Source organism: Oikopleura dioica, chromosome 1 (genome assembly GCF_907165135.1).
Source record: "Oikopleura dioica chromosome 1, OKI2018_I68_1.0, whole genome shotgun sequence".
NCBI lineage: Eukaryota > Metazoa > Chordata > Appendicularia > Copelata > Oikopleuridae > Oikopleura > Oikopleura dioica.
This window is the reverse complement of record NC_137291.1, coordinates 9011090-9032022: the sequence shown is the minus strand read 5'-3', so window position 1 is coordinate 9032022 and position 20933 is coordinate 9011090. Positions and strand designations below refer to the sequence as shown.

General features: G+C 41.0%; 5 protein-coding genes and 2 long non-coding RNA genes across 8 annotated transcripts; 4 read left to right on the top strand and 3 right to left on the bottom strand.

Annotated features, from left to right (window-relative positions):
• Positions 1–207: 207 nt before the first annotated feature.
• Positions 208–2398, top strand: LOC145695552 (tryptophan--tRNA ligase, cytoplasmic-like). Its single transcript, XM_081772541.1, is given in 10 exon segments — positions 208–323; positions 326–376; positions 445–551; positions 648–838; positions 883–1248; positions 1357–1533; positions 1591–1723; positions 1822–1945; positions 1991–2149; positions 2192–2398. Coding segments are annotated over 10 exon segments (1467 nt in total). The 5' UTR covers positions 208–223; the 3' UTR covers positions 2251–2398.
• Positions 2399–2529: 131 nt separating this feature from the next.
• LOC145711311 (uncharacterized) lies at positions 2530–4111 on the top strand. Its single transcript, XR_014135152.1, has 3 exons — positions 2530–2595; positions 3708–3919; positions 3964–4111. It is a non-coding gene; the product is annotated as an uncharacterized LOC145711311 (long non-coding RNA).
• Positions 4112–4612: 501 nt separating this feature from the next.
• Positions 4613–5696, top strand: LOC145706030 (uncharacterized). The gene is made up of 3 exons (XR_014134648.1): positions 4613–5130; positions 5171–5488; positions 5528–5696. It is a non-coding gene; the product is annotated as an uncharacterized LOC145706030 (long non-coding RNA).
• On the bottom strand, positions 5591–7086 carry LOC145706013 (uncharacterized). 2 transcript variants are annotated; one of them, XM_081783527.1, is made up of 6 exons: positions 6920–7086; positions 6410–6842; positions 6114–6372; positions 5999–6067; positions 5884–5959; positions 5591–5838 (listed from the first exon to the last, which is right to left on the bottom strand). In XM_081783527.1, the coding sequence occupies exons 1-6, from the start codon at positions 7082–7084 to the stop codon at positions 5749–5751; spliced, it is 1092 nt and encodes a 363-aa protein (XP_081639653.1). In that variant the 5' UTR covers positions 7085–7086; the 3' UTR covers positions 5591–5748. The 2 variants fall into 2 exon arrangements, with proteins under 2 accessions (XP_081639653.1, XP_081639662.1); XM_081783536.1 differs by having other exon boundaries at positions 5622–5838; positions 6410–6797.
• A 209-nt stretch (positions 7087–7295) lies between these two features.
• On the bottom strand, positions 7296–10591 carry LOC145711994 (proprotein convertase subtilisin/kexin type 6-like). The gene is made up of 14 exons (XM_081789682.1): positions 10513–10591; positions 10185–10470; positions 9598–9706; positions 9427–9506; positions 9154–9385; positions 9104–9112; positions 8768–8908; positions 8637–8728; positions 8323–8595; positions 7985–8149; positions 7795–7931; positions 7651–7749; positions 7473–7609; positions 7296–7433 (listed from the first exon to the last, which is right to left on the bottom strand). Exons 1-14 carry the CDS (start codon positions 10555–10557, stop codon positions 7325–7327), a joined length of 1914 nt encoding a protein of 637 aa, XP_081645808.1. The 5' UTR covers positions 10558–10591; the 3' UTR covers positions 7296–7324.
• A 5254-nt stretch (positions 10592–15845) lies between these two features.
• LOC145711993 (maternal embryonic leucine zipper kinase-like) lies at positions 15846–18522 on the top strand. The gene is given in 13 exon segments (XM_081789681.1): positions 15846–16098; positions 16139–16332; positions 16374–16437; positions 16481–16837; positions 16878–16885; positions 16887–17097; positions 17172–17369; positions 17440–17569; positions 17610–17778; positions 17821–17996; positions 17999–18085; positions 18130–18290; positions 18333–18522. Coding segments are annotated over 13 exon segments (2031 nt in total). The 5' UTR covers positions 15846–15975; the 3' UTR covers positions 18486–18522.
• A 108-nt stretch (positions 18523–18630) lies between these two features.
• On the bottom strand, positions 18631–19840 carry LOC145695558 (uncharacterized). The gene is made up of 5 exons (XM_081772546.1): positions 19766–19840; positions 19663–19726; positions 19300–19624; positions 18926–19258; positions 18631–18884 (listed from the first exon to the last, which is right to left on the bottom strand). Exons 1-5 carry the CDS (start codon positions 19785–19787, stop codon positions 18633–18635), a joined length of 996 nt encoding a protein of 331 aa, XP_081628672.1. The 5' UTR covers positions 19788–19840; the 3' UTR covers positions 18631–18632.
• Positions 19841–20933: the final 1093 nt, after the last annotated feature.

Genomic DNA, 20933 nt, shown 5'->3' with positions numbered 1-20933 from the left:
CATGCTGTGGTCTTTAGCGTGTAAAAGAGTTCCTACTTTTACTTGTTTAGGAATCGGATTTTCAGTACTCTTGTTTCAGCAGGATTAATTCTATCGACGATGATTCATTTTACAGACATTAGATCATTGATCAAACATTTCTTCTATTTTCGTCATTTCGTTATTGTCGAGTATAAAAACTGCCAGTTGAAAATCATCATCAGTAAAACGCCTTTCGTATAGAATGGATATATACAACCAAGTAACGGCGCAAGGCGACAAGGTTAGAGAGCTGAAAGCGGCAAAAGCAGCTAAGGAAGAAGTTTTGGCGGCCGTTGATGAGCTCAAAAGCTAAAGATTGAATACAAGTCGCAAACTGGCCAGGAATATAATAAAGGAATAGTCTCTAAATGAGATTTTTGCATGTCTCAAAGCATAAGCCACAGATGTAGACTTTTAAATAAGACGTTCTTCCTGGAGATTCCTCCGGCGCACCCGCTGCAGCACCAAAGCAAGATCTTGTTACTCCTTGGGACGTAGAAGCTGCTGACGACGAAATCGATTATGATAAGGTAAATTCGAAATGAATATTCTTCATGAAGAATTTACCAAAATCTGCCGCTTGCATGAAATTTTCATATTGTTTTCCGTTAGTTGAAATTTATTAGCTTATTGAACGATTTGGCTCCTCGCCGATTACGCCTGAGCTATTGGAAAGGTGTGAGCGTCTCACTGGAAAGAAAGTGCACCGATTTTTGCGACGTGGAATATTTTTCTCCCATCGGGAGTTCGAGCAAATCCTCGATCTGTACGAGCAGAAGAAGCCATTCTATCTTTATACTGGCCGAGGTCCTTCAAGGTAATACTTTTTGAAGATGAATCCAACGATGAAACTGATTCTAGTCAAGCCATGCATCTTGGGCATTTGGTCCCCTTTATCATGACCAAATGGCTTCAAGATACATTTGACGTCCCACTAGTCATCCAACTTACTGATGACGAAAAATTCTTGTGGAAAAACCTCGAGCTTGAGGAATGCGAGCAACTTGCCAAGGAGAACTCAAAAGACATCATTGCTTGTGGATTCGATGAAGACAAGACCTTCATCTTCTCGGATTTGAACTACATTCCATCTTCGAAAGCGTTCTACTGGAACATGAAGAGAATCGAGAAGTCCGTCAATTATAACCAAATTAAGGGAATCTTCGGATTTGGAGATTCAGATGCTATGGGAAAGATTAGTTTCCCTGCCATTCAAGCTGCGCCCAGGTAAGATCTAATCCCATGACTAAACTCAAAAATAGCCGTCTCAAATATAGCGATGGCTGGGATTTTTCCAGATGTTTGTCGGTCTTGAATGTAACTCACTTGTTCTAGTTTCTCCGGCAGTTTTCCACAGATCTTCAATGGAAACTTAGATGTTCCCTGTCTCATCCCTTGTGCGATCGACCAAGATCCCTACTTCCGAATGACCAGAGATGTCGCTCCGAAATTGAAGCCTCCAGGGCTCCCAAAGGGTGCTAAAGGTTTACGAAAGCCAGCCTTGCTGCACAGGTTTGTTGATTACGAATTAAAATCATTCCTTGTTCATAATAACTTATTATTAATAAGCGTCTTCTTCCCTGCTCTCCAAGGCTCGAAAACAAAGATGTCCGCCTCAGATGCGACCACATCGATTTTCCTGACAGACACGCCAAATGAAATCAAGAAAAAGATTAATAAATATGCCTTCTCGGGCGGACAGGTAAGCATGAAATAACGTAACGATTTTTATTTATTCAAAGGGGTAGACGATTATATATTTTTATAATTTGGTAAAAGCTTACGTAATAAAAATGATAGGTCGATGTGGAGACGCATAGGAAATTGGGCGGAAATCCAGATATCGATACGTCATTCCAGTATTTGAAATTCTTCCTCGAGGATGATGAAGAACTCGCGCAGATTGAAAAGGACTACAGAGCGGGTAAACAACTCATATTCTAATTTTTTCAACAATAACTGTCTTCAGGTAATCTGCTAACCGGCGAGATCAAGCAAAAGTGCATCGCTTGTCTTCAAGAATTGGTAAAAGAACATCAAGAAAGAAGAGTAAACGCGACACCAGAGAAGGTTCAAGATTACTGGGCGATTAGAAAGCTAAAGTACGACTTCCCTGACCCTCCTAAAAGTAAGCCATGAAGCTTTTACTTTCCATTCATCCGATTTATAGTTGAAGAGAAATCTGGGAAGAAAGAAAAGAAACGTGGTGGCGCAAAGAATCAGAAGTGAGCTGTTCTGAGGAGATTTTAAGTTTTATAACATCAGATTATCTGAGTTATAATTGGTGTTTGTCTATTAGGTTATAATTAAAATACTTTCTGTATGTGGTAAAGGATCTGTTGAGTTCAACCGAACCGCTAAATAAATAAATAACCAGTTCAAAAACTTTCAAATGAAATATGAATACAATTAAATTTCAAGGTTTCATTGAACAAAATCTTGATATTATTGTTCTGAGCATTCGTACTGGAATTGCAGGCGTTCTAGAATCATTTGTAGGACTTGTTGACAAAATGCAGGCAAAAGCTCAGTTATTTCGTAGCAAGCGAAGATGTCGCATCGAATTTGCAAGAGGTAGGCTTCCCTTCTTTTTCCACTTTCGCGCGGCATCTCAAGTGAAGGCGTTCGGAGATCATGGGTAGGGAAACTCGATGAAAAATGAGCTTTTTAGGGCTTAGTAGGGAGGAAGTATAATACAGTTTTAGAAAGCCCAGGAGCTGGGGATCATTTTGACTATTGATAGTAAGGGGTTTGACTCATGCCCTGGGGCACTTTTGGCCTTCAAAGGGCCAAATTTCTGGTACTCTTCGGATAAGGGACCGTAACTTCTAGTATCCCGGTCTATGGAAATAAAACTTATACTCGGTTGTAGAGGAGGCTCTGACGGTTCCAAATATGTATAGAAAACCACCGGGACCCCCACCTCTAGAAGGTGCTAGAGGCTCTAGAAGTTGAGGAAGTCAACCAAAAATCGGTACTTTTTGTCAAAAAGTGCTGGAAATGCTGTATTTTCATTCGAAATCGATTAAAATTACATTTTTGATGATTCTGTTAGATTAAAAATAAGTTTTGGGGTAATTTTGGGCACTTTTAGGTCATCAAAAGCGAAAACTAGAATTTGCTGAAAATTCACCTCAAATGACCTCAACTGAAATTTTTGAATATCACAAAATCGCTAGAAATTATTTATAATCGATTTCGAATGAAAATACAACAATTCCAGCCATTTTTAGGCAAAAAGTACCGATTTTTGGTTGACTTCCTCAACTTCTAGAGCCTCTAGCGCCTTCTAGAGGTGGGGGTCCCGGTGGTTTTCTATACATATTCGGAACCGTCAGAGCCTCCTCTACAACCGAGTATAAGTTTTATTTCCATAGACCCGGGATACTAGAAGTTATGGTCCCTTATCCGAAGAGTACCAGAAATTTGGCCCTTTGGAAGGCCAAAAGTGCCCCAGGGCATGAGTCAAACCCCTTACTATCAATAGTCAAAATGATCCCCAGCTCCTGGGCTTTCTAAAACTGTATTATACTTCCTCCCTACTAAGCCCTAAAAAAAGCTCATTTTTCATCGAGTTTCCCTAATCATGGGTTCTTGGGACCGGCCGTTGCGTTTCCAGAATTCGAAAGTGGTTGGTTGCTTTCACTGATTAAGAAGTTCTCGCTTTCCAAACAGAAATCTTTTAGCAATGTCTACTCTGAAGAGACCGAGGCAAAAGCCAAGTTCCGAGCTGAACGCGCCACTCCAACTGACGTTTTGAATGTTAACGAGGATCCAAGTCCTTCCGAAGGTCCCGTGCAGAAACGCCCTGCCAAGAAAATTGTCGAGGAGGGCCATATCTCCAGCAAAGATAACGATATCTTCGGAATCCGAGAGCGAACCACCGGTGAAAAGACAAGTAAATATACTTTATATTGATTGTTGTTTTCAAATTTTCTTTAGCTATCCACGAGCACGACCTTATGGACGTCACCCAAGCCAACAATCCCAGCACATCCTAAAGCTATTCGAAAATCATGATATCCATAATCAGATGCGCACAAAAAGAATCTGTGTAGAGCTGTACAAATTCAATAAAGACGATGATCTATCTTTCAAAATTTGTAATTCAAATCTTATTGGAAATGTAAATAAGCTCGAAGATACCTGATTTGGATTTTGGAGAATGTAAATGAGATCTGTTTTTGTATTCTTGTGCAGTCTCGTAGCCGCAGAGGTGAGATCTTGGTCGGCTTGGACGCCATGCTTTTGAAAGAGGAGAGATTGCAGAGAACGCGCGAGGAAATATGCACCGAGAGATGTTCACATCCAGTGAAAGAAACTAGCTACGAATGCGAAGCTAGGCCGGTTTTCAGCGCATGGATGAGGTGGGAACCATGTTCAGTAAAGCAGGGTCTATGTCAGCGGTCGAGGAATCGGCTTTGTATGCAGAATGGACTGCTCTATGCACAAGATTCTTATCGATTCATTACTGACTACCGAGTTGTCCCTCGGAACTTTTCATCTTTCACCGATGCTGAAAAATTATGTGGATCGGTAAATTCGTTTAAAATATCAGTCTTCATTAGATTCAGTCTGCTGAAATCAAGGAAGACCCCAACCGGTTGACATTCTACGCCCTTGATAGAACGTCAACTCTTTGCGGCGCTCATCAATGTGGAATCAAATATCCAGTTTCAGAAAGAATACTAGTCGATCTCAAAATTGAGGATCCTTGGACCAGAAAGCTCTTCAACGGAGTTTATATAAAATTTGAAAAGAGACGAAAGAACTCAATAAACGCGAAAATGACCATTTGGAGAAAGCGGGATATGAGACGAATACTTTTCTATAAGAACTCAGAAGATCAAACATGGAAGATCTTGAGAAAGAAGTTTTTCAAGACGCAAATAGAAGCGATCACTCTATTTCCAAGAAATTTCAACGAGTCGGATCCAATTAAGTCAGAATTTCTTGATTGCCAAGGTACTTATTGAATATTAATTTTATCTTTTTTAATTAGAGACGAGATCACAACCGTGGACTCAAACAACCTCCTGTGCGCCAAAGCACTTCCCCCTGATACGACCTTCGCAGGATATTGATTCTGTGAATATCATCGCTCAGCAGGTGAGCATGTATTAGAATCCAAATCATCTATCATGAACAGAGCTCACTGATAAGGGGAAGGCATCCAATACTCGATGAAACTGACGAAAAGAGCATCTGTCGAAAACGAATTCAAAACGACTTTCCCCTGTATCAAGGTCGCTACGATCTGGTTGCCTTCAAAGACTATCAAGAAATTTTTGGCTCAGAAAGTCAAAAAGTTATTGCTGAATCCGATGGCCACCCAGTCTTTAGAAACCAAAATGTATTCCTTCAGTACATTTACGATAAAGCAAGTCCACATGTGAAAAATGGAGCATGGATGTTCTTTTATCTCGAAGCTACCGACTCTACTGTCCATAGATATTTCGACTTTATGGTAAGATTTCGCTGGTAATCTTTTTATGTTTTTATCTAGGTAACATCTATCGACAACTACTCAAACTTTACCCCCAAAGATCTCATCGGAAAGCTGAGATTCCATGTCATCAACCACAATGTTGATCTCGACAACATCTTTATTGCTGAAAATGGCTGGCTTGACTGTGGAGAAAATGATATTTTTTATATTGAATAAAAACTTCGGGAATGTATTTACAGTGAGTCATCTAGGTACAGAGAAATATAGTTTGAGATAGTTCAGTAAGATGGTGGCGCATTCATGTACCACTTTTGCTTAGAGAGTGCGGTGTTTGGTCGAAGTTCTTTGAGTGGATGAGCGAAGATTTCCTAGGAAAGTAAATTTTTGATCGATGTTACTTTCCAAATTTTTACCTCAAAGGAAGAGTAGCCAAGAATACCATTTGGATCATTAGTCCCAATGGTGTCGTTTTGAAATAGAAGATGTGTTCTAAAAAATTAAACAAGGCGTTAGAAACTTGGTACTCACTTTTCCCATGTTCCCATCTTATGGCAGAAAGTGCATGTACTTGGTCTTCCTGGCAAAACCCAACCCGGTCTAAAATATTTCTTGCTAAAGTTCCAAGCACGATAGTTTCATTCACCTGCATTGCATGGTGTAAATATTTCGTGCGCCGTGAGCGCTGCCCATGTTCTGACGCTCGTGATTCTGGCACTCATCGAGCTTCATACAACCAGATCGGAAGATAGCTACGCCATGAGTTCTTCGGAAATTCACGTGACATGTCATTGAGGGATTTCGACAAGTTTCGAGACGATTTGCTTTGATACAGTCCTCGGCAGTTTCACCAACGCATTTTCGGCAGTATCGATATTTTCCAAAGATTTCAGGATCAAGTTTAACTAACTCATTTAAAAAGAAGAATTCGCCTTATATTACCTAAAGCTGGCCGAGTCACACGAGGACGAGTAGTCCTTGGAGCGCCTCTTGTAGTTGGTCGCTTTGTTGTTGTTGTCGATTTGGTTGTAGTCGTTGTTGTTGACGTAGTTGTTGAGGTTGTAGTCGAAGTTGTAGTTGACGTCGTTGTAGTTGTTGATGGTGCTGTTTTTGCTGCTAAGGCTGCTTCTCGCGCTTCTTTTCGTGCTTTTCTGATGGCAATGATTCGTTGTCGCCGGGCTTCTTTTCGTTCAGCTTCAAGTGCTGCTTCTTTTTCCTTTTGTGCGGACTGTCTTTCCGCCTCAAGCGCAGCTTGTTTCTCTTCTTCTGCCTTCTTCAGAGCTTCTTCTTTCTCTCTTTCAGCTTGCTCTCTTGTCCGCTTTTCGGCTTCCTCAATCGCGGCTTCGCTACTTTTTCTCTCTTCCTCTCTAGCTAACTTTTACAGGGCTTTTAGCCGAAAAACTCTTATCTACGAAATCTCTCTAATCACAAGACCGTTTCCTGAGCCGCTGCCTGAGCCGATTCCTGAGCTAGTCTTGCTGCAGCTTCTTCCATCGCCTTCTGAAAGGCAACTAAGTCGACTCCATTTGGGCCCATGAAATCCATTATGTTGACTCCGAGGCCACCCTGGCCTCGAGTTACGTTGATCAAAGCAAAAATGAGTAAAAATATCTTCATTTTTTGAATGTCCAAGAAATGAAAATGTTTTAACCGCGGACTAAACTTTATTGAGTGCCTAAATGTCAGCCGCCACGTTCTAAAGAGAGGTTTCGTAACGCTCGATTTAGTTCCCAGAAGCTTTTGCTAATTGTCGATTTTCCTCTTCCCACATCTTTTTACATGTTCAAATTGGATTGTGTATTCTTAAAGCCTAGAATGTACAGAAAAGTGCCAAAGTCTTTTTCTAAAAGCGAAAATTTAAAGGTTAACAGGCGGCTGCTCGTGCGTTCCGTAGAGATCTAGACTCCATGAGATTATTTCTCTCTTCGGGTCTCCATTTTGATGAGTTCCGTGGTTCGCGAATCTCCTAAATTTTTATAGGTTTGCTTAGATTTAGATACTTTACTTTCTTGGTAGTTTTTGTCTTTCTTTTATGCTAAGAATCCATGCCCCGCGCGGTTGTTCTCCCCAAAATTGAACCGAACTCATTTTCCAACCATTCAAATGCCGATTCTGCTGGCTTTTAAGACCAATATTCGCTGCCTAAATACCCTTTCAAGATTTTTTTCCGCACTCATCATTACCTCGTCATTCGGTCTGTAGTCCAGGAGCGTTGAAACAACCTTATCCCTAGGTGAGCGGAGTTCAATCTTCAGATTTCCTCTTTTGTATGGGTATCGAATCTAAGTAAAATAATAAGAGTTGAAGACTTAAAACATTTGTGTAACCTTGACGGACACAACCACATGTTCAAGGAAAAAGGGACAATCGGACATATGATCCGTCACAAATAAATGGGTTGTTTTCGCCGTAAACTCTTCCCTGGGCCTTCTCCTTGGATCTTTGTCGAATTCTCCAGTCGCGTCTAGACGCAGTTGTTTGTTAAACTATCAAAAATCATGGTCAAGGCTGACATACTGTAAGGTGTGTTCTTTGGGGGCCAGTCAAGTTTACAGTGTCGCTGTTCGCCAATTACAGAAGGCCATCGCTCCGCGGTTTCGATGAATTTTAAGGCATCTAAGAGTCCGAAACCAAATGACTCGGATGTCCAGAAGCCTGCGTCATTTTGCTGCCAATTTACTTCTGAATTTTGTTGTTGTTACAAGATAAATATGGTTAGGTTTATACGGGGTACGTTCAACAAGATGGCAGTGAGGATAGATTAGTTTCTTCACTGCATCCGTGCTAAGAAAACATATATGCCAAAAAATTTTATTAAGGTTATGGTTTGTCTTCAATAAAAATATGGTAATTACTTCTTTCATCAAGTCGAAAATGATGTCCAGACGATTCGATGGACTTTTTTGAACTTCTGACAACAATGTGCTGAACATCTCTCCAGGAAAGACTTGGATTCGCTTGCAACCCGAGCGCGATAATTCCTGCTCCAAATGGTGCCACAGCAGATGTTCCGCCAAAATCTTGCTCGCAGGTATTGTTTATAGAAGTGGTGCAGATTTCGGTCGCGCCGGCAAGGCCATTGTCACCAGTGTTCGAGTAGATCGTGCTCATAACCGCAGAACACTTTTCTAAAGGAATGTTCCAACCTTTGCGAACCTTTAAATGCCACCTGAATATGAAGGAGGCTGACCAAAATGAGTGGCCGCGGCAAATGTGATCGTGTACATGGATCCTGCGTATCCATCTGCCCCACAATCGTCGCTACAAATATTCCAATCTATTTCTTGATTAAAAAACTACCCTCTTCCAGCGCCGTTTCCACTTCCCCAAACGAATATCGACCCTTTTCCTCCTCTACCATCTCTGGTTCCTTGAGCGAGAGCCGCACTGCCGAGCACTCTTGGTCCATCCATCATGTAACCCGTATCATCCGGTCCCCAGCTTGAATAGGGCTTTTAAAATTAAAGAAAGTCTGAAGAGTGGAAAACAAATCACACGTAACGTGTAATCAATTAACAACCTTTTTAAGAAAGTGCGAGAAAGACCCTGTCCTGTTTGAGTAAATATCAACCAGGTCTTGTCGGTGCGTGAGAGCATCAGCTTCTGTTTCGTCCCTGATTGTCCCGTCTAACATACGTATTCCACCTTTTAAAAGTTGAGAAGGGTTTTTAAGAAAAAAAATATACGATCTTAACTCGATTCCTATATTTGCCTCATGAGCAACTCCGACAATGCATTCGTTATTATTAGCCTTGGCAGCGATAATTCCGGCACATTTGGTTCCATGATTTGGACAATTTCTTCTGTCGCACATCCAGCTATTTGAATCAGTACAAATCGGGCACTTGTTTCCATTGAATTTGTCAAATATTTCGGGAGAAGGATCAGAGTCGTTGCCATTGAGATCGGTCGAGATCTCTAATTTTCATCATTTTGTTTAATGGAAAAAAGAAATCTACCAGGGCTGTAGTTTGGTTCCAGATCGTGATGAGTTCGTTCCAAACCATCATCTGCAACGACTACCTTGACTCCTTTACCACTAAGAAGTCAAATAATTACTGTGTTTGATGATCAGCGCTCGCAGCTAGCTATCCGGTCCCAAATCAGTGCTCTAACCCTACCTGACTCACGTGTAGCCTTTCTTCCACGCAGCTTCGATGTTGTGGCGCCCGATTCTCCATTGATTCTTGAAGCTTGGATCGTTGAAGAGGCCTTTAGAGTTGTGACTGGTTAACCGCACTGAATACGTGGCTTGTTACTTTACTTGTATTGTGGACTTGTTCGAGCGGAGGACGCGGCCAGTATTCATTCTCTGTGGTGTCTACACTCGATGTTGAGTAATCTCCGTTCGGAGAGCAACTTAATTATGTTTTAATCGTCTATTTTAATTCTATTCTAGGGCACTTACTTAGCTGTATAAATGCAGAGCACTTGCTCGTAAAGATCAGCTATATTATCGCAATGCTATTATACAGGATTCAAAATATATTCGTTATGATGCAATTATGGTTATTTAGGATTTATGAATGAGTCCTGAGTACAGCTACTTTGATCATCTGGTGGAAAAGTACTAGAATCGTATAATGGATACGTATATGGCGACAACGTTTCTTGCTCCAACAAGTCAACTGGCCCCTCGGTAAAACTATTCGGGATTATCTCAGTTTCTTCTAAGAAGAAAAAAATGAGTAAAATAAAACACAAAACAAAAGCTTACCATTGACCCGGCTGACTCTCCTCATAGCTGGTCTTCGGCCATATTTTCGATCTGTCAGAATTCTTTCCTCTCCTCTTTTCGTTCTTATGAGTGGTTCTTCAAGGTCAAAGTCGAGCACATCTTTCTCTCGCGCTAGAATTTCTTCGAGAGACTCCGCATCTCTTTTTGATCTGCCTCTCGATTTTTCAACAAAGTAAAAGTTCTCAAATTTCGCCTTCTTTACAGTAAGGCCAAGTTGTTGAAGCTTTTCGACTTCTGCTTCACCTGAGAGTTCCACAACATATCTCTACAAGTAATTTTTGCATGAAGGATCTTATCAAATTATTACCTCAGCAAAAATAGAAATAAATAATAGAAGTAGTTTGAATATCATATCTTTTGCTTCATACAAAAAAGGGCAAAAAGAATCTACAAGAATCCCACCAGAATTAGTCAATTCGATACCTTCGCCAAGTTAAATACCAACACAAATAAAACAAACAAAGTCAATTCCGCTACAGAAGAGTAACAGAAAAGAACCAGGGTAAATGAAAAAGAGAATTTATGAATTAAAAGATAACCTTTCTGACTTTTTTGACTTAAATAATATATTTTGTGCAAGTGTCAAAAGGAAATAAGCAGACAAGCTAAACATAGTCGTGTTGTGCATATGAAAATTCATCGTCGATGTATTTGGAGTAATACTCCATGTCGTCAATGATCCTCAAGTCGTCTTGGAATGAATTTGAGCGGGAATGAAAGAAGCAATCTATGCTGATGATTGTATGATTGCCACTTATAAAATCGTTAGTTATTATTTTTTCTCTTGTCAAAAAAACCTGGATTCACGACTTCCATCAGAACTTCCTCCGTCATCATCATCGTCGAATCCGTCCTCTTCGTTTTCTATGATAGCCAAGTTTTTCTCTTCGCCTAAAGAATTCTCTTCCATAGATGCTCCGGAGCCTGAGCTCGAATCATCTTCGTCATCTTCTTCTGCCTCTGCATCTCCTCTTAAAACATAATTAAGGCTCTAATCATATTGAAAATATATCAACCTCATGTTATAATCAAACAAGTCTGCATCGACCTGCACATAATCGTTGCTGTCATCGTTCTCATCATCACCGTCATCGTCTTCCAACTCCAACTCTTGCTCGAGCCGTTCGAGCTCAAGCCGCCAAGCCGTGTTAGTTCTCGCCAAAACAGCGTGTGATTCCCTTTTTTCGATCTCTTCCTTGATGGCTTCCGTATAGTGAAATTTCGAGCAGGATAGCAAATCGCATTTGAGCCTGCTGCAGTCGTCTGGGTCCATTTGTTCATTCCATCCAAACCTAATATTTCGCGATTTTCTTTCATTCAAATCATTTCTTTACCAAATCAGAAGACACGAATCAACACATCCCCATTGACAGTACTCTCTTGCCGCTCTTTTTAATCTGCTCACCGATTGACTAAAAAACAGTTCTCAAATAGTATTAAAACTATTTTATCTTACTTTAGGTGACAACAAAGACACCCATTCATATTAGATTGAAAAGTAGAAGGATTCTCCGGACAAGGGCTCTATGAATCTTTCAAACAGACATGCTAAACTATTCTTTATTCATCAAACTGGGCAATTTCAGAATACTGTTTCGCGTGAAAATCTACTGTATCATCATCGAATAGAGCCGAAGAAAATTTCCGAATCGTTGATCTTTTAAATAGATTTACGACCGTGGAAAAATGCCTTCATGGATTGTGGATATGATAATCATCCGGTATTTTCATCGAGTGTGTCTTTCATAAAGTCAAGAGAAAACATAATAAGAACCCTTGAATTATGAGAATAGCGAAAAATATAAGCCACAATAGAAGGCTTAATGAAACAGAGCATTTTTCAGGCGAAGAACTTATTTTAAGACAAAATGGAGCACTAGAACTTGCTCTCGAAGATGTAAGCTAATTAAATAAGCTGCCAGTTGGTAGTTCGTTTATTGAAATTTTTAGGAGATAAAAGGATTGGACGTTGTCATCTTTCACGAAACCACGCAAACCAACGTGCTTTGGCATTCCCAAATTCTTATGCCAATGCCTGGTAGCAGTCTTGCTTTTCCGACGATAAGAATATCCATCCCAAGCGATGCCAAACTTGGAAAATATACCGCGAAAGTCCTTGTTAATGAGACACGATTCTCCATTGACTTCTATGTGATCTTCGAAGGACATTCAGTAACAGAAGAAAAGATTGTTATTCCGACGGGATCAGCAGCTCTGGTTCAGACTCAAGAGTTCGAAGTCTCAAAGAACTCTGAAGAGTTCTTGAAGCTGATAATTAATGATATGCGTGGACACTCTATATGTAGAAGTGCCGAGTTCATCAAGTTTTTGATAGCAAAGAACAGGGATAGAAGCCACAACTCTGTCTTTCAATATTCTCAAGATGCAATATCATGTCATGATTGTTATGGTTAGTAAAATAGCTTAGAATACACCAAAAAAACACCGCAATATCGACGATATTATATCGTCCAGTTTGGATGTCTTTGTTAGTTGCAATTATTTCAATGGAATGACGAAGACAAAACTCAGAAAGCTAACACCCTAAAAGCTTAACTTCTCAATACACGTGGTCCAATCATTGGACCACGGCGACTTTGACCCCCTGTAATTCCAATTCTAGTAATCTTTTTGACCTGAATTTTGTAATGTGAGTTGACAAGACGGAAACGAACCACTGTGAGAAATTTCGAATGAAAACTCAAAAGTGGTGGCGTTTTGCGCCAGATTTCTCTTTCACTCTTTGGTGGAAAATCAGAGCTGATTTTTCGATTTGCAATTGTAAATTTTTATAAAAGAAGGTTCAAGCTTTCTAGCAATGAATTTACGAGCTTTTTTACTTGACGGAAACGTCAATTAGAGCCAAAAGTCCTGAGCGCTATTTTTCACACTCTGAATTTGGCGCGCCGCGCGGGGCTGGATAATGCATTGTGGTCCAATAATTGGACCCCGTGTTTTGAGCGCTTAGTCGCGCGCCCGTGTAATGAGAAGTTAACCTGTTACCGTAACAGAATTTTAATTTTAGCTAACTCTTTCGGCAGTCTCGAAAGAGTCGCTGCCCTTGTTGGTGCCTGCTTTATCTTTGGCTGTAAATCAGAGATTTTATGCTCTTTTCATTCTCATAATTTCAAGAAGAGTTTTGTAGTTAATTTATTAATTTCCACATTATTTACCGCTTTGCTATAAACTCACTGAAGAAACCAGTCGTTGAAGAGTTCTGGAAAGCTAAAATTAACAATTTCTATTTTTATGTTGATCATCTAAACATGGTAAATACTGAAGATGGAACAACCATAAATTATCGGAAGAACCCATTTCAATTACTCTTTGAGCAGCCTAAAGCTGTCCGCAGTAATCCCCAGGTAATTTCAGAGCTATAATCAGGTTCATAATTTTACTATGATTAGAATTCTTCAATCAACTATGAAGACGTTACTGAATCGCTCCTTGAAATCAAAGACGATAACAAGAATCTTTCAACTGCACTGCTAAATGCGAACCGCGGAGATTTCAAACTTAAAATATCAGTCCCACCAAACAAACATTCTGGCAAACTTGACGGCCAAGCAGTTATTTCCGATGCTGAGGGAAACTTGATCACAATTTTGGCGGAAAATTTCTCGATCGCGAAGATCCCAGGGAGAAAATCGCCTGTACAAGTTGGTGTCGACATAGAATACAAATCTTATGAAAAATATCTGGCTCCAGGAAGATTTATTCGTCTGGCTTTTCGATACAGCACCAGTAAAGAATCGAGACTTGGCTTTGTCTCACTTCCAATAACCGACCCTCGACCAAAGGAGCTTAAAAGATATTTTACTGGGTAAAGCTCTTTTTCCATTACCCCTATTCAAACCAAACTTCAAGTGCCATGATGTCTTCTGATGGTTCGCCATTAGAAATTGTTCTCGATCCTCGAAATATTCATCAGCGAATTCTAAAACCAAAAGAAAACATAATCAACTTCCAAGTTCCTTTTGATGATAAAGAAATAATCTTCAATAAGCTTGAGGACGAGAATCTGACTAGAGTTAGCTCCTTAGATCTGTCAACAATAAAATTCCCAGACAGAAAACCGACTCGGTAAACTGGCTATTTGCGCTTTTCGACCTAAAAATTCTTTTAGACCAGTGACAGTCTCCTGTCAACTGAGCCAAAGTATCTCAAAAAGCATCACTCGTCCGAACTGGCCACTCCCGCCGCCTCAGAAAAAGCTTCATCAAAAAGCGGATTCAATCTCTTCAGAAATCAGCTCAGCAGCTTCGCTCAGCTCAATTACTTCTGAACTCACATCGACAATGACGGAAGATACTGCTTCAACGATAACGATGCCGTCCAAATTGTCGACATTCTCAAGCCACTCTTCTGTGACGCAAAAAGTCAAAAAACGTTGAGTGATATTTCTTCTGTCACGGACACTGACTGCGACACAGAATCAACCCTTACTGAAGCATCAGTCAATACAATCAAAAAGCAGCCGAATCCGTACCAATTCAAGCAGCAACAAAAGCAAATTCCTGCAAAACAACAACTAAAACCTGTGACATACGACATCATGATCGTTCCTCATCGACACTTCCAGGACGAAGCGGATTCGGCCCTCTCTTCTGGCGATCTGAGGCTTATAATCTCAGGCACAAACGGGAGAAAATCAAAGTACTTTGAACATTCAGGAGATTGATTCTAATCTATCTTTCAGCGAGTTGGTTGTCAAAAACAGGACATGCTCTCTAAAAGATACTGACGCAATAGGAAAGCCAAAAGAAGTCGTGATAAAACATTCAAACTCAGACAGAGTCTGGCTTTTGGACTACGTCTGCATCAAGAGCAATCAATATGGAAGGCAATTATTTCCGTTCAATGACTGGTTTGACCAGTACTCTGTAAGTTGTGCCCTATCTAATAGGTGTAAGAAACATTTCCTCAGTACAAGCTTCAAACTCGAGAGAAGACTCGGTTTCATGTCGTCCTCAGCACCGGAAAGAAAGGAATGGAATTGCTAAGGGAAGATGTTCAGATAATCATATCAGGACGCTCTCGAAAAAGGCATGAAAATACACAAAACATTTCAGAATTCATATTTTTAGCAATCGCTGGAATCTTGGCTATTCAAATCCACATCCCCAAGCCTCTCAACGGTTCAATGCCTATGAAACGGACATTTTTACTTTGACAGATGATGATGTTGGCAAGCCAGAGTCCATCTTTCTTTGGATCCCTCAGAAGAATAAGAAATGGTTAACTGACATATTCTTTAGTATAATTCTAATTTTACCAAGGTCGGTCGATGCTGCGGAGCTGCGAATATTCAGATCGGCGGATGCATGTCTTAGAAATGTTCCTGATGAAGTTGTTACCTTCAAAATTCTCAAGCCCTATTACAAGAATGAATTTACCTTGTACAGTTCCTGACAATCATTGACCTGGAATTCTAGCCTGACTGCAAAAATATATCTCTAGAAAAAAGAGCCTTAATTATTTACCGTTATTGTCGATCAAAAATCTACAGTTAGAGTCAATAAAAGTAAGTCAATAATAATTTTATGACACCTTACGAAAAAACCACCATTCTGAAGACATTCCGCATTTTTTGAAAAACGCACTCGACCTTGAGTCAACAATAAACTCAGAATCGGCGCCTGAAGCTTCATTGCCAGATTTTCGCATCTGGATAACCGAAAAACTCGAAAATCTGCCGAGTGGAAAATCGCCCGTTGAGATTTTTTTGCATTTCGCATTTCATTCCGTGCAAAATCGAAATAGAGAGAAGATGGTGGACGACTGGTTTGAAATTAAAAAGAGATATTTGGTAAAAGAGACTATTGGATCTGGTGGCTTTGGAAAGGTTAAAAGAGCGCTCCATATTGCCACAACTGAGACTGTAGCTATAAAGGTACTGAAACTAACTTTGACTGGGAATACTAAAAATTCAGGTGATGGACAAAGCAAAACTCGGCGCCGACCTTCCCCGCGTGAAAACAGAAATAAAAGCGCTACGAAGTCTCCAGCACCCGCACATTTGCAGACTTTACGAAGAAATCGAGACTGAAAATAAAATCTTCTTGGTGCTAGAATACTGCTCTGGCGGCGAGCTCTTCGATTACATCGTCGAAAAAGATCGACTAAAGTATGTTTACTTTAGTAATTTGCTCTAATTTTTTTTTCTAGTGAAGATGAAGCGCGCCAATTTTTCCGTGAAATATGCGCTGCAGTTGCTTACATGCATAGTAAGGTAAAGAGTTTTTTAAAAAGAGCAGTATTATTCATGCTTCTAGGGTTTCGCTCATCGAGATCTCAAGCCAGAAAACATCCTCATCGACGAGGACCACCGCATCAAACTGATCGATTTCGGCTTATGTGCCAACCCCGACGCGGGAATCGACTCTGCCCTCGCCACCTGCTGCGGCTCTCCAGCTTATGCTGCTCCTGAACTTGTCTCTGGTCGAAAGTACATTGGCCCAGAGGCGGACGTTTGGTCCCTTGGCGTACTTTTGTACGCGCTTCTCAACGGCTTCCTGCCCTTTGATGATGATAATATGCCGACATTATATAAGAAGATAAAAAGTGGAAAGTACGACGTGCCGGAATGGCTTTCCAGTGACTCGACATTTCTACTAGCAGCGTTACTACAGGTACTGATAAGGAATTAAACCTCCTCTAAATGAATTTTAGGTTGATCCAAAAGCGGATAACCATGCGTCGATTATTGAACCACCGCTGGCTGACCAAAGACCACCTCTCTCCCGTTGATCCGTCTTCGAAATACGATGACAAAACGCTTGACGAGGAACTCCTTACTAACCTCGCCATCGGTTTAGGCTGGTCGAGACCGAATATGCGAGAAGAGCTGCTCAAGTGGAAGTTCGATGCTCTCACGGCAACTTATCTTTTGGTAATGATCATTAATTTGCATGATTAATATAATTATTGTTTTTGTTTTTGAGACAAGAAAGTAAATAATTTTAGCTTCAACTTCGTCGCACTCAAGGAAAAACCGGCAAGATCATCGACACTGTGCCCCTCAAAGAGTTTGTCAAAGGTGATGCTGAAAAAGAAAACCAACCGATCTCGTCGTCCACGATTCGCCGGGAAAAGCGAGTTACGCGCCGGGCCGTTGTTCCAAAGATCTTCGATCTCGAATCGAGCAAAGCAGTCCTTGCAAAAGTAAGCCGTTGTTGTTTTCATGTTTACTGATTTGATCTTTTCAGACTATCGGCAACCGTTGACTCCGCAGAAGCCTGCGAGAAATGCTAACAAGAACTACAACGAGGTCTACTCGTCTTCGGACTCCCTGGATATCGATGATATCCTGGCGACGCCGCTCAAAACTTCGAATGACGAAGAATTCAACTTTCAATCACCAGGTCTGTGAGAGAAAGAAAAACAAAACTAGCTCATTCTTAGAGCCCTTCCGAATTCGAACGAATCGCGGCAATCGAGGGCAATCTGAGAAAACACCAAGACTTCCTATGCACGATTTCAGCGATACACCCAAATCAGTGCAGATAACAAGGAGAGCCAAGACTGCGCCAAAGGATCCAACGGACAGATATTCAAGTCCCGCTGGCAAATCGTAAGTGAAAGAAATATAATAAAGCTTGAATACTTTTATAAGAAAACGACGATCGAAGACCCCTCCAATAAGTTGGATGAGTCCAGTCAAAACTCAAAAAGACTGCGAGGATGGGACGGTTGTGAATACGATGCTTTCTCCTGATCGTCGGACACGCAGCTACGACTGCAATTTAGACACTTTGAAGATGGACGGCGAACCATTGACGCCATCTAAAAGGGCCGCGGCATATTCGGGTCACTTGAAAAAGGAATCGACCAAGTTCGACTACTTCTTACTCCGAGCAAGAAGAAAAACAAGGACTCAGGTGCCCCTCTATTTCTATTCGGATTATTAATAAGTGAATTGAAGAGCCACGAAAGATAAAGGCAGTGTCAAACGTCTCCAGATTGACGAAACAAGAGCCAAAAGTTGTCCTGAAGACAATTCACGAAGTGGTTGTCAAGATGGGCGTTCCGAACCGTGTCAAAGGCTGGGTCGTCCGCGTGCAGAACAGAGACAATATGGGACGGGTAAGATAATAATAAGAAAATATTTTATTTATGCAAATTCAGATTCAATTGGACTTCGAGCTCGAAGTCTGCCGTCTCGGAGGCCGGGCACTCTCTTCCGATGCCAGCTGCGGCGTTCGTCGACATCGAATCAAAGGCGATGCGATGTTGTACAAACGAATGGCCGAGGATATCCTCTCGAAAGTCCTCGTGTAAATTATTTATTTATATTTTTTCATCACTGCCAAATAACTGCTCACCAGATAATTATTCACAACATTCCAAAACAGTGTTATTCCCAAGATTTGTCAATGAAATAAACATGATCTGACAATAAATCGGCTTTTGTTTCTTATATTTGTCTCATGAAGTAGTGAAAGGGTTTTTGGGTTTATCTTGGTCTTTTTGTTTTCTTTGGATCGGAGAGAGCTGTCGGCTTTCCTGACCTACTGAGCAGATAATAAGTCCAAGAAAAGTGACCATGGTGAAGACAATGAGAAGAGGAGAAAGAATGATGTATAAAATAATGAGCAAGAGGGACCATCCAGTTCCTTTGCCTTTGCAATTGAACCAGTCGTATTTCAAATCGACTTTCCAGCATTCATGCCAGCATCGCTGAAAAAGAAATAGAAAGAGGCCAGTTTTCATTCACTTACCCTGCTTCGATGATGCAAATTGAAGACATAACAGCTCATCAAAAACGGTCCAAAAAGGACTATGAATGGAAAAAGCACTAGAATCCAGCCCGCACCCTTTCCATGAAACGAATACCAACTTATATTCGTGTCATAGTACCACGCTTGGTCCATGAATTTCGATAACAATCCTGGCTCTTTCTGCGGCTTTGGGTTGGTTGAAGATGCTTCCGACTTTTTCGGCTTGCGATTTCGTTTTGGTCGTTTCGGAGGTGGTTTCACGAGTTTGAGTCCTGGAAGCGACTGAGGCGGCTGAGAACGATTTTGATTGATATCTGTCGACGTATGTGGGGGCTTAGAAATCGGTTATTAACAGCTTAACCTCGTCTTCTTACCTTGAAAACAATTCTTGTGACACTCTCGATGTCACTTGACGAGCAACTGTCCTGTTTACGCCGGCTATCAGCGTTGCATGTTGTTGTCGAAGAAGGATTCCTTGACCTTGATGATTTTATTCGAAGTCGATCAACTGGCTTCTGCTTTTGAGTTCTCTCCATTTCAATAGCTATTTCATCCCCACTGGCTGGAGGAGGAGGTGGTGATTGAAACTTCAGCAAGTTTTTTGACTTGTGTTTTTTGCTTTGCTTCGTCTCAGAATAAACAAAGAGCGATTCAGGATCACCGGGTCTGTCACTGAAGACATCATCGACGAGATCGTTTCTATAGAAAGATAGACATGTTTTTTCATAATTTCTTACCCTCTTGAAACAGGTGTTGGGACCAGTGAGCTTGTTTGTCGGGGAAAAACAGTTGGCAGAGGATCTAAAATTAGTCGGCTTGGGGATAAATTATGGGCTTTACTTGATGCTGGTCCTTCAACCATCGTATCCGGCGTCGAGGAGGAATTTTCCTCAGTGACTAAATGACGATCCACACTTGGCCTGTGCCAGAGTTCGATACAAAATTTGTAAATTTTCAATAAATAAAATCGCTTTTAGAACTTGGCCAGAATAGCTTCAACCGCTGGATTGAGTGGACCGTTTCTTTCTGCCTGACCACTTGCTTGACTGAGGATCGGTTTTGCACATAGCGCTGCTCGTCTTCGTCCTTTCAAAATATTCAATATGTTCCGTGTGCATTTCATTTATTACCTGCCACTCAGCATCGTCCTCTGTTCCGTAGCCAAGATTTTCCGGATTATTCAAATCCACGTCCGAGTCATCTACCCGTTCTTCGCGCTGTTCTTCCTCAGCTTCAGGTTCTGTTTCTGTCAGCAGTTGCGGCTCATCTGCAAGTCGTTTTTCATCTCTTCATGCGGCCAAAAAGTAACCACATTATTATCCGAATCAACCGTGAAGAAATTTCTAAAATGTAGCCAAAAACGCTCATGCCAGGGTTAGAAGAGGCTGGTTAGGGCGGACCATAAAGGGTAATCTCTTTCTCTAACCCAGAGGTGCCTGATCGGGTCTTTACGAATTTGGGAAACTTGTTTTCTCTTTCCAGTGAAAATGGAATTTGTCATCCACCACCACAGGTTGCCCTGAGGGGAGTGCGAGTGCAACCGAAAATCGCCGCGCAACAGCTAGAAATCGAAGAGATTACAGTAAGCTCTGATCGATTTGAGGGGTTTTCAAAGCTTTACCTGTGTACGCAGACACTAAGAATTTCTTCAGGGGTGACTATCGAAATATTGCTATCATTAACTGACTTTATACAAAATCAACTACTGTAAAAGTTAACTTACCTACTGAAAGTGTCATCAAACTGAAACTTACTGTTATAAACCCCTCAAAAGAAGGGCCTTTGATCATGATTCATAAAACTATTTCCTTTGGAGCCTCTCTACCAATAAATTCCGACTTGTGTGAATGTCTCCTATCGCTACCTTTCGACCTACTATCAGCATCGCGAGCATTTCTTGCCAACCTTTCCTCGGCGAAGAAGCATTTTCTCTCATTCCGAAAATGGATCCCCCAAGTTGGGGGCCCCAACCACAAGGATCAAACAAATTTTGAGAAATGGAAAGAAC